Consider the following 17,386-nt stretch of genomic DNA (forward strand, 5'->3'; position numbering starts at 1 on the left):
ACTACTTCTACCCAATTACCAATTCAGAGAGAAAATAAAAAGCAGTTTCAGTAGAGTCAGGGTGGGAAATCTCCAATTAGCACCAATTAGCGAAGTTGCTTCCTAGAGCGGAATTCTGGGGACATAAGAAAAAAAAATCTCCCAGAATGCCTGGTTGGAGCATTTATTTACCAGGTGATGGGACTCCCGAAGAATAACTTGATGAGGATTTGCGCCTGTGGGACTTGAATACAGATACTACTTGGAACTTGCCTGCTCGATTTGACTGGTCAATCATAGGCTGTACTATTCTTCTTCTGGCATTAATAAACCTGCAACAGAATACAAAGAATAGAAGTCCTTTCATCAGCTTGCTTCTGTGTTTTGAGAACATCTCTGCTTTAAAACTGACAGGATTTTAGTGTGCTGTGGAAATGTGTTTTGCTTCGCGTTGCTTTTTTAAAAGAGTATAATTTCACTTTAAAGGATTTTCCTCTAAGTGCTCAGAAATTGTAACCGGTAACACGCTTATCTTACTAGCCAGCTTAAAGCTGGATTTGCCAGAAGGCTTTGACCGAAAAACTTGTGTTAAAAGACAATTGTTTCTTTAACTTCTTCTAAGTGGCTAAGATCCTGGTTAAAGTTCACAGGCTGGGAGACTTTCTTTTCCCCTTTCCATCGTAGGGATCCAGCTCCCCTTGCAGCTGGCCATAAATGAGGACCAGGCTTTTCCACTCCGTGCTTTCACAAGGTATCCTTAGGTCAGCAAAGCCATCAATTAGACTGTCTGAAGTTTTATCACCAGCACAGCAGCAATAAGTGCCGGCCCAGAAAGACTTCTGCTCTTCTGCAACTCCTGCTAGTTGGAGCCTGTAAAGGCAAGGGTCGTTTGGAGGTCAGTGCCAGCTGGGGGCCACCTCTGCGTCTGAGCGGGGACACTCCGTGCAAGGCGACCGCCTGCCTGCCCTAAACTCAGGCACCTTTCAACTCGTTAGAAACCCCCAGTCACAGGTACATGTGGTTAATATTAGGCCCAAAATAACCTTTTTTAATCTTAAACTGGGGTGGTTGCTGAGGCTTTTGAGCACTGGTAAAGGCAGTTAGTTGGCTGTGGAGCCTGGATTTAATTTTGCTGGTAATCAAAAAATAAGTGCTTGCATATTTCTTATTAGCTTAATGCACAGCAACCCACATCAGCACAAGCTAAGCTAAATTAATTTCCCTAAAATAATTTTAAAACTTGCCTATTCACAGAATATCTTTCAAAACAGGGCAATTTTCTATCACTCAGGAGCCACACTTGTTTTTGTCCCTCCTCTTTGTGTTGGAAACAATTTGGAGCCTTAGCCCAGGTTTTGTGTGCTTTTTCACAGCTCAGGCTTTCGGCTGGTGACCCTTAAGGAGTGCTAATGAAGTCGAATACTAGTGTTTAATCCTCTTCAGAAATACTAACATGCCCATCATCCAAAACAGCCTCCAATAATTGCCATTGGGCCCGATCCAATGCCTAGCGAAGTCTTTCAGTCAGTTAACTGAAAACTAAGTTCATTTGCTCATTTAGTAAATTGCTAGCCTTCATATAGCATCAACTCTGCAAGACCTTTTGTCGTGCTTCCCTCGCTCCCTCCCACCCCCTGGTTAAATTCCTCCACAGATAATAAAGGACAATGGTACACCTTTGATTGCACCTTCTGTAATCACAGTCGTGGAAATTTCATTAAACAGATGCATAAATGCTACAAGTAACACTAAAGGGTATCTTTTGCATCTCTCTGTTCACATCCAAAAGACATTCTTTATTCTTTAAGAAAAGTATCATTCAGTTGTCAGAAATGTCATCCTGGCTCAGAATTAGTCATGACTTCAGGTATTAAAATAAAAACTCAGACACAGCCAATGTACTTGCTTATTCCCTTCTGACTGAGGCATCTCCTGCCCCAGCGCTGTGATTTCGAGGCATGTTTCCGTTCTCAAAGAAAAAGGTCCCTGATAGGACTTATTTGCTGAGCTACTTTCCAGTAATGTTGCCGCCCTGACCAAATGGAGGTTGACCCGAAGCTCCTCCATCTAGCACGCCTTTTATCAGCTAAAGTTAAGGCCAATAGAGATTAACAGGAAAGCCTGATAAGACTGTTTTCTCTTCTCCCATGAGCTTCTAATGGTGTATACAGATGGCAAGGTTTTAAAGAATGGAATGAACACTTATTTAGGCCTGTAAAAAATCACAGAAACACCCCCCCACACACGCACACACTTACCGTCTTACTAACCCCTTTTCTTCAATCAGGCCACTCTTCAGGGAAACCAAATTGCTTTTTCGTTTTTTTTTTTTATTTAAACCCCAACCACTTTTATTATTTACATCTGGTGGTCCCCTTATTTATGTCCCTCTCCACTTCCCTGCACACACCCCCCTGCTCACAGGGCTGCGAAGCATTATGGGCCTTGGCTCTCAGCAGGAGAACTCCACACTGTCTTCAAACAAATAATTAAGGGGAAGGTTAAAGGTTCACCCAGAGGTCATATCTTTGGATACTCCTCAGAAAGTTTACATTAGTAAGAAATGGGTGCCCTCAGAAGTGTTCTTTCAATGGGCTTGCACAACAAGACAGAGCATTATGAAAATTCTACCTCCTGAAGGGTTTCAGGTGACATCTGCTTTACCTCTGACCATGGAGATTTGGGTACTAGGTTCCAGCCCTACATATTCAACAGTCACAACAGACAGAGTAAGCTTTTGGAATGGGTGTTGAAAACCCAATCTTGCCCGGTCATTCACTCCCAGAAGAACCTTATTTTATCCTGCTGATGTGAATAAAGCCAGCCTTCCACTGCAAACTCTACCCAGAGGCAACTCACTAGTTGCTTTGGAAATGGGAGTTCAAGCTCTAATAGTGAGTCTCCTGATCTTTGTTTCCCTCCAGAAAAGGAAAAAAAAAGAAAAAAAAAAAAAAAAAAAAAGAGAAAAAAAAAGAGAGAAGAAGCAGCAAGAAAAGTGATTGCATTTGTTCAGTTAAATCTTGTGAAAAATAGTGCTTGGGTTTGATTTCTGATTACATTATTTCTCCAGGTTTCTTTTGCACATCTGTATAACAGCAGGAGCAAGTGATATCCTCTGGACCAGCAACACCTTTGTCAGGAGAGAAGATATACCGATGTATACTTAGAAAGATACAAGAGCACAGAGGCTTTAGGCATCCAGGTAATTTTGAAATTCCATTTCTATAGCTCCTCTGAAAAATCTTGTCCATAAACAGCATCAGTTATACCTACCAGTGGGTATGTCCAAAAAATGACACATGAAATTATTTATATTTGCAAGATTGCAGGTGCAAAAGAGACATACATTTTAGGTGAAGCTAAAAATCAAATCCTAGTTTCATTAGTAGTAGATATATCATGTAATGCATCAGCACAATTGGTAGACAAGGGCACAGAATGCAGTTTGTGCATTATTATTTATTCTTTATATAGCCCCATAAATATGCACAGTCTGTAACAGAGATGTAGAAACCACAGTTCCCACCCTAGCCTTTACACTTTTTGAGGGCTTTTTTGAATCCCCTGGGGAGCAATATCCAAGGCCAAAGTAAAGCAAAATACAGCCTTTTGCACAGCACTTCAGTTTGTGTGTTGCAGAAACACTCTGATGTTATTTTGGCACAAATGTCTTCCAAAGGCATTAAGAGACAGGTGAAATAAGAGAACACCAATGCCACTATTTTCAGCATTGTCTGCAAGCCTATAAAAGAATTCACAGCTCTGCTCCTGACACTAATTGCTTACCTTGTTCGTACCCTTCACCCAGAGGCCAAAGATTGAATGGCCTGAAAAGATGAGTAAAATCCATCAAAAAGGCATGGATTTCTTTGTTACCCTGCTGTTAATAGTAATTCCTATTAATCGGATGATAGAAGCCGTTAGAGGATCCAAGGAAGCTCAGTCTTACTCCACCCCATGCTGCACAAGCACACTGTCCAAGAGAACTCAGAGTCTGAACAGATTTCCAGGCAAAGCCTGGGGGAGAGGAGAGACGCCTTCTCCCTGTCTGCAGAGGGGAGCAGAGACAGAAGGAGATTAAGTGACAAGGCCAAAGTCATACAAGAGATCTTTGGCAGAGCCACACACCCAACATAGATTTCCTCAGTCCTCTTTCAGCGCTCCTACAATCTGCTATCCATATGCTATCTTTCCTTTGTTCCCCCAGCTTAGCAGTCAGGCACACTGGCAGGGGACTGCAAAGAGAGCTCACATTGCCACTATTTGTGCCTTACCTGCTGTGTAGATAAAGAGGGGTCATCAGCCTCCAGGGCTGTGAGGCAATACCTTCACAAACTCTACATTCATATGGTACTTGGTCCTCATTCCAGAATGATAAATGAGGTGTGTAATGTTGAGAAATATATGTCATTCTCATAGTAGGTTCAATGAAAATCTCATTTACAGTACTTTGCAAATGACAGATTAGCAACCTTACTTATTCAAACAATAGGCATTTGAATCACAAGAAGTTTTTTTGCATCTTGTATTTTTTCTTTAATTGTTAGCTAAAGCAGCCACATATATTTCCTATAGACAGAGTCTGTCTTTCTCACACAAGTGGTTCTGGTAACTTCTGTGGGACAGTTTATGAAAGCACAATGAACGAGATCTAGCTCAAAATGTACAATGTGAACTTTTAAAGGAAATATTTTCATTTTTATCTGCTTACAGCAAAAAACAGTAGAGCAGTAAAGTTACACTAGTGAATATGCAGTGTAGTCTGGTGATTTGGTAGTACTAGTCCTAATTGGTTCCTACCACTGATAATTAGCATGACAATATAATCTAAACCTATGCATTTAATCACATCTCTTCAAATAAAGACTTGGTTTTCTTTGTGCAAAATAAACATGTATTCTGTACTTTATTAGAAGCCCTGTAATTAATCTTCTTTATAATATTTTATCTCAAGTCATATCAAATGACATTAAACCCACATTTATATAATACATTTTATTTTTATAGTAAATAATGTTCAGACAAAATCACGGAAAGATATTTCTGCAAAGTGCAAAAGAGAATAAATACAAAATAGAGACCTTTTAATCTGCTGCTTCAAATCTGGCATACTCAAAATAATTTTGTTGTTGTTTCTATTGTCTTTTTTAAACATACTGTACATGTAATTCAAAACACTTTGACCACTCCACAACTGAATCTGTACAAGATTAGTTCTTGAAATGAACTGCTAGTGACTGTACTAATTGGTATTCAGAGTTAGAAACACATCCAGCCTTACTTACTCTATGGCTATTATGGAAAATTCACTTTAAGTATGTAGGATCACAACAGGTCTTGTTTCAGGAGGATGAAGTGCGTGAATGCTTAGGAAACTATATTCCCAATTTGGGGTATAATCTGAACTCAAGCAGAGAGAGATATTTAAATCCAGTCACTTGTCTATATGTCTAATGTCTTCCATGAGATGAACTGATACCCAACTGAACCAGGCCTGCTGCAGCAGAGTAGACTGTTCCTCACAAGAAACTGAGGATCAACACGGAGCCACTATGTACAACTCAAAACTTCAGTGTCAATCTTCAATCTGGATTTCCTCTTAAAATATCCATCCCAGGAAATGAGGTGTTAAGATATTGAATTTATTTAACAAACCAGCCACTTAATAAATGGGTTCTCAATTCTTTATGTGAAAACCAGAGAAATAAATTTGTGAGATGAAATCAGAATTAGTTTTACCCCAAGAAGACACTTCTGCTCTTACACTTGAAAAGGACAGAGGTACTGAATAAACGCTGTCACAGACTTAGTCATAGAAATAATAAAAATACAAGTAAAACCAACAGCAACAACAATGTGGGGTTAGAATTGTTTGCTTTCTGTCGTCTGAATAAAAAAACTAATTTTCAAAATTTTTAGGTGCCCAGAGGAACAGTCTCACAAGATTTTTCAAAACCGTGCCCAATCTAGACAAGAGGCTCAGCTCTTATTAAACCTAGGTAAATGGGAGCTGAGGTTGAAGAATTAATGCGGTTTAAGCACCTGCTTCAATGTTTATGCTGAGTAAGAGTCTAAAAATGCATTCTAAAAATTAATCCAAATGTTTTCACCTTGGATGGGGAAATAAATCTCTGCCTAAATGATATTTCAGTATTTGGACTATGAACATGTCAGTGTTTAGCTCAAGTGCATATGCTACACTGATCCCTTGTTGCCCAAGAATGCCCTAATTTTGAAGGGAAAATAACCAACAAATGAAATACTATATCTAAGTGACAAAAAAAGTTTTCATAAGTAACCTAGAAAATTACTTCTTTCCCAGACAGAAAAAATAATTTTAGAAGCCATGAGCTGATCAGAGCAGTCTGAAAGAATGCATTAGAAATGACTAATTTGCAGAAACACTTTTATCAATATCCACACCCTTGTCTTTACAGCATCTTTGTGTACCACTTAACTTTTATCTGAGCAAGTAAAATCTATTTATCTTAGTTTATTTAACTTCTCCCTCCAATATATATTCTAGACTGACAGAATTAGGTTTAGGCTTCCTTCAGTATGACTGTGTGTACAAAAATAGTTGAAAAACCCCTTGTTTATGCTTCACTGAATCTATGCTGCACCTGGTTACTAACTCATATTTGCAACATTCCTTATAGGAAATTAAAAAAGCTGAGTTAGTCACCTGGAAATGAGCCATTTAAATATGACTTACCTAAGTCATGAATATTGAGAAAGGAAGTCACTTATGCGATTGCTTTTGGGAGGAAGAGGGAGGGACAGGTAGGTTTATTTCCTAACATCACCTAGTTTGGACAGCCTTGTTAGAGAAGGGGGGTTAAGGGCTGTTTAAACTGACTTTCTAAAGCTAATTCAGACATCTCAATTCTGTCAAAGGTGTGATTCAGCATCCACATTTGTGAAGAGAACACTCCAGAAGATGACAGAGAGCAACACTGAGGCAGCCCAAGGCAGGCGCTAACCATCCCAGAGACTTCTGCCGCATCTTCTATGTTTACGTTGGACCTCCTAAAAAGACGTCGTGCCAATTTGGAGCTGCCAATTGTTGGAAATCATGATTTTGCCCATCCCACAACTGTGAGACTATCCTAAAAAAAATCAGAAATTTAAACAGTGTGCTTCTCAGACTTCTTTGTGACTTTTCCAGTCATTGTGCCACATTTTTCAAATGCTCTTCTCAGCCACAAAATCTAGAAACTTACTTGAAAAGATTCTCACATAACCATTGTGTCCTGGAGCTGGGACCTCGAGTTAACATGAATTAACTTGAGCCTTGTGATAAAATCATGAGAATTGGCAAGACGGGAACCTATTCACCTCGGAGAAAAACCGCCTTGTTAAACGTGTAACTCTCGGTTACCAGGTTACCCCTTGGGAGCGCGGAGAAACGATCTGGCTCTGCCCAGAAGGCCCTGGTGGCTGCCACGGGCCGCACCTTCACGGCATCATAAACCGGGGCAGCCGCCGGCCCCCCGGCCCGCCGCCGAGGCTTGTGCACAGGGCCTTGTCCCGCCAGGAGCGAAAGGCGCCAGCTGCAGGAGGGGTTCTCTGGTGCTCCCCACGAACCCGGCGGCCCCGCAGTCCCCGCGCTCCCCCCTGCTGGCCCGCGCCCCGCGGATTCCGCCGGCCCCGCACCGAGGCTGCACCCAGCCGCTCCGTGGGGCCGCTGGCCTGGGACACCAGGGCTGGCCTCGAGGTGCTGCCTCGGTGGCCCCAGGGGAGGCCTCCCGCTGTGCAGCAGGGCGCCATGAGGTGGGGCCAGAGCACCGCTGCCGAGCCGGGCTGGGCCATGCCGGGGTGCCCGCCCGGGGCAGGCAGGGGTCGGCAGCGCCATGGCCCGGCCCGGCCCGGCTGTGCTCGCGGCGAGCTCCCCATGGCGGGGCCGCGCGGGCGGAGCCGGAGCTTGCCGGGGTGCGGGGCTGAGGAGCTCCCGGTCCGCACCCGTCCCTGCCACCGGTGGGCACAGGTTTCCTCACGAGCTTTCAGGAAGCCTCAGGTTAAGTGGAAAAGTACCATCCTGTATTTACACTGGGTTCCTGGTGGGCAACAAGCGCCTTTGGGCGCACGCCACCCGAAGCCGTAGAACGTACGCCAGAGGTGGCTGCTCCTCTTTGAGGAGTGCCATTAGGTTGTTCACATACATTTTTTTTTTTTACCATGCACCGTAAAAATGATATTTTAAAGATAATTGAAAGGAAGGGAGGAGACAAACGGACATACTTCCTTAGCTATTCGTATCTTACAGATAAAATGCAAAGTCAATAGACACAAGCTGTAGTATCTAACCTCATCCTGTATTTGACTTATTGCGTATGGAAATCAACTAGAAACTGAATCACTGAAATTTTTACTACTGATATTAAAATTTCAAGTTTGTATACATTTGTCTTGTGGAGATGCTAAATAGAATTTTAGCTAATTTGGCATGCACTTTGATTTGCTAGCACTTAAACATTCATGTTAAAGGTAGATAACAGATCTATAAAGTCTTCAGTAACTCATGCATTTAAAGATGTGTTAATTTATCATCTTAAACTCATAGGAGAAGATTTTCAAAACGAGTGAGGGTCCAGCAGTTTTGAAAATACAATCAGCTTTTTACACAGGAGCTGAGGGACCTAATTTTAAGTAACTTTTTTTAAAAAAGTGATTTTTGAATAATATCACATTTAAGTATTTTACACCTATTTTTAACTGTTTATATTAGTTTTTTAAAATCAATTCTAAATTGACCTGAAAAGGGGAGTTGTCAATAAATTTAACATCTATTTAACTTCTCTGATCAAATTAGGCTAAGGCACTAATTCTACTTCTTACTTTTCAGTGGAAACTACATAAGTAGCAACTTGCCAAAAATGCATAAAGGTGTTTAGCAATTATGTAGTGGGTATGTTTGAGAAGATCAAGGTGCACTCACATGTCCTATGCTATGGATATCTCTGATTAGCTTGTCATCTATTCTGAAGAAGATGTAGCCCAACTCTCCTATGCTATGTAACAGGCCAGCTGTTAGCTGTCTGTCAAGTACCTAAAGTGGACAAGTAGTCCAGGAGCAAAAATGTCACTCCTTTGATCTGGCAAGGAGCAGCTGCTGATTTATAGAGTAGGACTTTGTTCTTCCGTTCTATTTTACTTTCTTTCCTAAGGCAGAACCACAAAATCCAGCAGAAAAAAAAAAGTGCCGTTCTCTGCAACATCAACAAGCTCTGACAACTGCAACAGGGTTTTTCTTGGCCCTAACAAAGCTCTCAGGCATCTCCTTTGACGCTCACCTTTTTTTTTTTTTCCTTCTTCTTTTTGCAATGCGGTAGTTATTGTTTAATTCAGCTTCTGTAAATGGAATGGACTGTGGCCAGCAAGCCTGGGGCATAAACACACCTGTATGAAAGAAGCCTTATTGTAGCAACCATCTACAACCAACCTGCACATACACTACCAGTTCGTGAGTTCAGAAGGAATGTTCCATTTTCCCTGGCAGTAAATTTTGCCTTAAGATAACAATTTTCCGTACCCACTGTCCTGTCTTGACCACGAAGCTTGTACACTTTTTCATTGTTATTATAATCTGAAGGAAAAAAAAGTATTTTTCTACCTGTCAACCAGTGAACCTCAGGAAATTGGATTCGAAGAGCCAACTTCAAAAAAAAAACACAGCCAAAATATATTTATAGAAACATTGCTGAAAGTTTGAAAACTACTGATCCTAAAGATGCCTACTCTGTTTCAGGGCAAAAGAAAAAGCTTGAACATGAGACGAGTGTCTTGTGTGTTTACACATGGGGAAGGGAACCACACAGCAAGCTGTGTGTTTGACCCTGGTTTGTGTCTACACACATGCTGTGTTCACATTCTGATATACTGTAACTTTAAAAACAAACAAAAAAGACTACAAAAACAAAGATGGGAAGAGGTGAGGGTGTTGGGGGTGATATCACGACTACAGTATCTTTTGCATATATGGTAGCCTGTGGAAATAAATAAGAACTAGTACAGCCAGAGCCCTAAGAGAGGCAGGAAAATGATGATGTACAGGATAATATAGAATGATATATTAAAAATTGTGCTGTCAGTGGAACAATGGAATATTAAGCAAAAGTCCATAATAATTGGCAGATATTTAGCTGCAGACATCTTTCTTTGGTTGGTGGGTACTAAAGTATATGTGAGAGCAAAGAGAACTAGTTCGGTAATTAGAAGTAATGAGCATAAATAATACACTTGGTATAAATATATGCCCCCTTTCCCAAGTTATAGCTCTCATCTGGATACACCTAATAACCTCTCAGTAATTCATACTTACATGTTGATATCCCTTGTGTTTTGCTTTTTGCACTGTCAGGTTACTGGAGATTCTACTCACGTAAATTTTCTGTAGATGCAGATGTTAATGTTTTCCTTTTAATTATTATAATAATTATTTGATTATTACAATTATTACAATACTGGTAGCATCAAACCAGAGGGTCTAATGGCTTAGTAGCTAAAGATGTGTGAACAGCACAGACACCATGAGACTGCAGCCTGCCATGTTATGGAATACGTGCTCCACAGTGACTGGAGCTATTAGCAGAACAATTGTGGGACAACTATATTAAGTGTGCTAAAATGAAGAAGTAAATATAGAGATCTTCCCAGTGTCATACTGGTGAAGCTTTTACTCTGTCTCACCCCGTTTTGTGTTCTCTGTATTCCACAGGAATCAGGGGGAAATGTTCTAAAAACCATTTTGAAAGTTTGTTACATATGAATATGTCTTAGTTGTTGTAAGCCAAACTGATTTGGAATGGAAAAAGTAAAAAACCTCTGTGAAGCTCTTTCCTCAGCCTATAACTCCATATCCCAGGCTCCCATACTCTCTGACCAGGCCTTCATCTCTCTAGGGCTCAGCTCTTGCTCCTCAGCCTGCCTTGCCGGTTTACCAGAGATAATCACAAAGTACAGCTGGCAAATCAGTGATGAAGCTTTTTGGTGCTCTGCAAGGGTCCTAGATGGCCAGATATGCTGTGATTGAGGACATATATGTGAATGTTACACGATTTCTTGTCTCTCTGCTGTTCTGAACAAGCTGAAAACCCATGAAGGTTTGCTCTTTCTAAAGTGTGTGAAGGGCTGGGTTACCCTGATTTCAGTACTCAGCTGGCTTATGGGCAGAGCAGAGCACTGGAGAAGGCTGTGCTTAAATGCAGCACATTTCAGTTGTTGTTGGCTTCCCCAGCTGAAGAGAGGTCTATTAATGTATTCACTTGCAATTGTGCATATATTTCTTCAGTCAAAACTGGCCAGTTCTGTAATGCATTTCACTATCCTGTATTTTGCATACAATTGAGATATCTATTATGAAATGAAATCCAAACTATATAACCTATCTAATATTTATCTTTCTTTATGAGAGCAGTTTGGAAACTCTGTGTGTGATCTTACATAATTTTAATAACTGGTTGCTGATGGATTTCAATATTAACTCTGACTGCTCTGACTGATAGGATGTTGAGGCTTAATTTTCAGAATTTCACTAATTGCTCTTGCACTGCGTAGGGGTAAAGGCATCTAAGAATATGTGTATAAACCTGCATTTGAGCCCACAAAATCGGTAATGGCAGGGCTGTACCCAGCAATGTTGATCACTTCAGCCTGGTCCAGTAAATCACTCAGATGAATAAGGAAAATTTTCAAAATTACTAAGTCTTATTATTAAGATCATAATGGGCCCTCTAAAGCTAATCCCAAATGTTTAGTGAAATTCTGAGTTAGAAGGCAATATTAGCAATGGGTGTTCATACTAGTACCTAAATTGTAGGTGATCTTCTCTCAAGGAAATTCCTGTCTCTGGTTAGATGTTCCAAGAATCACCAGAAGGTGGACTTAGATACCTAATTACAATTTTTGGCTTAAAAAAAAAAAAAAAAAAAGGCCCTCACTGAATCCTGAAAATGCCTAAATTGTTTAGGCATGTAGATTTTTACTTTTCTAACACCTCATCCCATCATCATTTTTGCTGCTGTGTATATGCATAGCTGAACAGACAGTTACTTTCTGCAGTAACCATCCTCTATCTTTGAGTTAGAGGAAGACAGTCATGTCCAGTCAGGATTCCTATGCATCCTTTTAGAAAGACAGACATCTGAGGTCTGTTCTTCCTTATGACATGGATAAATATCTCTTTCCTTTTTAGCTGACACCATAATTATTTGACTGTTTATCTGGAAAGAAGGAAATCAAGTTTTGCATCCCTTCCTGCTTGATCTGGAACAAAGACTTGAGCATGGGTCCATCACATCCTAAAAGAATATCTGAATCACCCACTTATTCAGTACAGTGAACGAAGCCCTTTCAGTTCTCATTCTGAAGATGTTGCACCTGAAGTAAGCAATTATACAATCATAATTAACCAGCACTTAACTGTCATACTTCTGAAGTTGGAGCCTTAATCAAGAGGCTGTACAGTCAAGCTCATGCTCTTAATTAATTTTGTTCTGCTGACTAGTCGTTATATACACAAAAAAGGCATGATAGTGAAGAAGAGTAAAGATGGAGCATAATATTCAATATCCCATTGACTGAGAAACCCAACTCACTTGGAACACTTAAGGCATTGATTTAAATCAAGATGAAGAGTAGATCTGAAATATATATCCTATTTAACAAGTGGATTTTCTAGCCAATGAGCCATTGAGGACAGCACACCCTCTACCTCATTTGCCTCTTTTGTGTAAAGCTTAGTATGGCTGATGTACAACAAGAACTTGGGCTGAATTTGGCTCTTGAGGAAATACAGTTAGGGAAGGCTGATTTTGTGTTGAGAGTTGTGTGCCGCTGTGGAACACACTGCTGTCTGTCACTGTATATGTATCTGTGTTCCTACTCCTCTGTCTCAGAGGTCCCTCCTATATAAAATAACCATAGTCAGGACAATATCTCACTTTACAGGGTTACAGTTCCAGGTTTCTCAATTATGTCCCATTCTAAGCAGTTTTGTGCATGCTCACCAAAGGAAATAAGTGTATGTGGACCAAAAGTTTTTAAGCTTCTTGGGACTAAACAGCAGCTAGAGGATGATGCTGGAAATGTCAATGGTGTCTAAAGGTAAAGGTTAGCTTAAACTTGAGATTGCAGGGTTTGTTCTTGACACTGGTATGAAACTTAAATGATATACACATCTGAAAAATAAATACGTACTAATGAGGAAATATTTTGTAAAATATGCTACACAGATCTTTTATTGTGGTGTAATTGGTTTATAAACCAGTATTATAATAACGCTTTCATAAGAAGTTCAAGCCAAGTTTTAGAACAACTTTAACCAACTTTTGAAAGAAACACAAAATTTAAGGTCAATAGAAATATTATGTAAACCAAAAAAACCCTGGTGAACAGAGGAAAAAAATGCACCAAATTCACAGGCAGAATCCTCAAATGAAGTACTTCAGCATTGTGATAAGAAATTAGCTATAAATGGAATAAACACATTGCTTTTCTTCTAATTCAGTATCCATACTGAAGGAAACATAGGAAACTAAATCATGCAGTTAGAAGAGGGAAAGTTATTCTTCATTTTTCACTTTGAATTATTAAAATTGTCAGTGATGTACTTTTCTAGGAATAATCAAATCTTTACTTTGATAGTGAAAATCTTGTCATATTTAACTATTTTGGAAATCAAATATGCCTTTATACCTGCAAACTTGTAAACTTGCCTTCTGTAAAACAGAATAATAAAAGCAAAAAATGCAGACACCCATTCAGATGAATGAGTAAAGGAGAACTAAGTTTCCATTTCCTTTTCTTGATTCTTCTCCAGTCTTTCCAATATGACTATATTATCATCCACAAAATTTTAGCATCATTGTAATAATAAAAGATATGCTTTATATCTTTATAAATCATACAAAGTTTAGCAGACCCTTGTAATGCTACATCTGCTTTAATCCCAGTAAATTCTAGCCTAAGACAGCATAGCCTGTGGTGTCTCACCTGAGTTCTCAGAGACATTTCAGGAAATGCATTAGCTCTGTGAGTCAGTGAAATAAATAAAAACAAATATAGTGGTCAATAACCAAAGAAAAATTTAGCACTCTAAAAGGGTTTTGACAGAAGCCTGAGTTGGAAAATTCAGCTGTATTTTATGTATGTCCCTTAACCACCAATCAGTTTTCCTGAGATGAGTGGTCCAGTTAGCTGCCTAATTTTTGCTGCCTGATACATGTCCTCTCTAGAGGACCTGTATTCCTTTAGTTCAGGAAACTAGGTTCTGTAAAAGAACAAATATGAAAACCTCATAATATCAAATTCTGCATCATAATTTGAAATCAAAATCTCACAGTTCCAAGTACCTTATTGCTAGTACAAATGTGATGCAAAGATGTGCAGCCAAGATGGGTTCCTCCGCTTCATTTTCAGGTGTAGTAGTTACAGATAAAAAATTGGAAAGGGAAAATCTTTGTGGGCATGTTTTGCATCCAGACCAAAATCCCCCATTCCATTCTTTTGCCAAATTTATTCCAAGTGCTACCGAGATCACGCTCTGTTTTTTTCCAGTATAGCACAGACCTATAATAACTGCTTAAGCATGCCATACTGTATTAATCTTCCTCATGAACTCTGTCCCAAACCAGTTTCCATGGAGAGAAATTAAGAGGTATGTACAGGCAGAGGAGAAAATATGTAGCTAGCCAATGATACAGAAAGGCTCTTTAGATACAGAGAGGCTCTTTAGATGGGAGCTATGGTAGAGAGGAAGTATTTTTCAACTGAGATTGCTGAACTGAGGGGAGGACATCATTAGACACAGAGTAGAGAGGAGAATATAAAAAAAAAAAGAGACATCTATGTTGAAGTAGGTTTCAACATTTCTTTAAGAAATACATTTTTGAAATAGATCCAGAAAAGAATAGAAGAAGGATGCCTAAAGTAGCAGATGATTTTTTTTTATGTGTGTGTTGTGTGTGTGAGAAGGAAGCATCAGCATTTGACACATTAAGTGGAGATGAAGAACTGGAACTTAAAAGTCCTGAGAGAAGGGGACTACAATTGTCAAGGTGAGAAGAGATGAAGGCAGCAGCAAAAAAGACATATTGTTGAAATGGAAATAGGAAAAGAGGTGGACACCGGAGGTGTGAGAGAAAGAACACTAGGGACACTAGGATATGTATGTGGATTTTGGACAGTGGGAATAAATGTGTGAGGAGTACAGAGAAGTAAGTCTTGTATTTAAGAATACCTGAGAGAGTAATGTTGCTCTGGGTTCACTGTCAATTTTGTTTACCAGGTCATAAACTCATATATGTAAAATGATACTAAAACATGAACTTCATTTAGACAATACTCTGTTTATTGTAATAGTTTGTTAGCCAAGCAATCTGCAGTAGCTGCAGCTGTGGCTTGTTCCATCTCATCAGTAATTTTAACTCTGACAGTCATTAGTGTGAAGCTTTTCACAATATTTTAAAGTGATACTTTCCTCCCACTTCTTCAGTTTTGATTTTTTTTTTTAATGGACTGTGCATCCTTTAACATCTAAATAGTTTGTCCTGAGACAGAGCTACACTTTGGAACAGAAGATGTGAATATGGTTCTGATAAAGCTCTGCAATGTTTGTTAAAAAATCCCAAACAAACCACAAACCCAAAATGTAGCTTTGAACACTTTATGAATATTTATAATCAATATCTTTCTCCATAATATAGTTGAAAGAACCAGATCCTGAAACAGTGTGCATCTCTGTGAGAGGGTGGCTGCTACACCTCATGAGTTGTTTAATCCTCTCTGTTTGTTGTGTGTGGAGCACCAAGTTGTCTATTACTTATGACTGCTTTAAACAGTGCCTGCCTGCCCTATGACTTTCCAGAAGACCCCAGGATGAGGATAGCATGATAAGGAGCTTGATTTGTCTAAGCAAGAGTCATTCAGACTGACATCACCCATTCATTTACTGGAGAGTAAACAAAAAATATAAAAATAAGAAAGAAAAAGACTTGAATGTTGGACTGACTGACTTCTGAAAGGACAGCTACACTATCATTACCACGAAGAGCATACAACCTGAGCTTGATGTTGGCCTACTTAAAGTTATTTTCCTATGAGGCTTTCGCAAAGCAATTTATAAAATGTTGGGATAAAAGTAAGAAAAGCCCCATTAAAAGCTTTTTCTTTCCTTTAAATGAGAGTGAACAGAGTAGGACTGTTTGAATTTGAACCACTTATTACCTTTGTACATTTGTCTTTCTTAACATCTATTAACTGATTAGATTTCCCTTAGCAGTAATTGTGCATTGATAGATAATTGTATCGTTGTGGTTTCTTATTGGGGAAAGGTATTGCGTCCAAACACTTAAGATAGATAAAACCAGATGGATGTATCTGTCTGTCCATCCATCTCTCCACTCCAGAAGCCTTTGGGTATTTTTTGAGAATTTAAAGGAGTTACAAACAAAAGGGGCATTTTAAAGAAGGAAAATACACTTAATTAAGAAAGATGTCAAAATTATTTAATTGTCAACATCCACAATATCCATGATACAGTGATGTTGTGTAACTGTTCCTACTGAATAGCAGTTCTCAGAACCATAATGAGTTGCTATTAGAAAAAGCAGGGACTTATTATTAGTATCCCCACAGAGTTATCTTCTAAATTATTTATACTTGCAACACTTTCACGTAATGGCAGTTTTAAATGCAAGCAAACAAAGCAAACCACACAATAAAGACAGGGGAAGAGAATTGTACAGAAACCCTGCCTAAATGCATGCAGTTAGAAAGGCGAGTCAAACAAACTAATCAGATTTTGTTTCCTACTCAGCTCCTCATGAGATTTGCAATAGACAGCATCAAAGCTTTTTGGGGTTATGTCACCTTGATAAAGGATTGAATGGCACTGTATCTGTTTTATGTCTCACATCTAAAATGTAAAGCAATGTAACTTTATTTGTCTGGTGCAAGTTTGCTTATTGTCTTTGAAATTCCACAGCAGACCCCCCACAAAAAGCTTAGCTATCAGAAAGGTGCAGATAACACCAGAGCCATGTACTCTCTTATGTTCATCCCCTAGGTTATGATGCTAGATTTGCACAAGAGTTGGGGGGGAGCATCAGGGAAGACTGTAGGTTTTATATAAACTTGGCATTGTGAATTATGATTCTGCTTCCCACACATGCATTACTAATACACAGTGTAATGATTAACACTTTAGGAGTCAACAATTTTCAGAAAAATTGAGATGGGATACCTTTTTTTAAAAAAAAAAAATCAGCCAAACTCAAGTCTGTTTGGTGAAGAGATAATTTAGGTGAAACTGAAGAGAAAATAGCTCACACTGAAGACTCTAATGGAGTCTCCTTCTGGTCTTAAACTGTTTGCATTTATGAACATATAAAGATCATCCTGTTCACTT

General features: G+C 39.3%; 1 protein-coding gene across 4 annotated transcripts in view; it reads right to left on the reverse strand.

The window, feature by feature from the left end:
- MEIS2 (Meis homeobox 2) overlaps positions 1-17,386 on the reverse strand; it is a 173,269-nt gene that overhangs the window by 6,302 nt on the left and 149,581 nt on the right. For all 4 annotated transcript variants that reach the window (XM_050336964.1, XM_050336963.1, XM_050336961.1 and 1 more), the window contains one exon: positions 253-311. In XM_050336964.1, the coding sequence (XP_050192921.1) occupies positions 253-311 (59 nt within the window). The remainder of the gene's footprint in view (positions 1-252; positions 312-17,386) is intronic.

Source organism: Myiozetetes cayanensis, unplaced genomic scaffold, assembly GCF_022539395.1.
Source record: "Myiozetetes cayanensis isolate MyiCay16 unplaced genomic scaffold, myiCay2020 scf6-25, whole genome shotgun sequence".
Taxonomy (NCBI): Eukaryota; Metazoa; Chordata; class Aves; order Passeriformes; family Tyrannidae; genus Myiozetetes; species Myiozetetes cayanensis.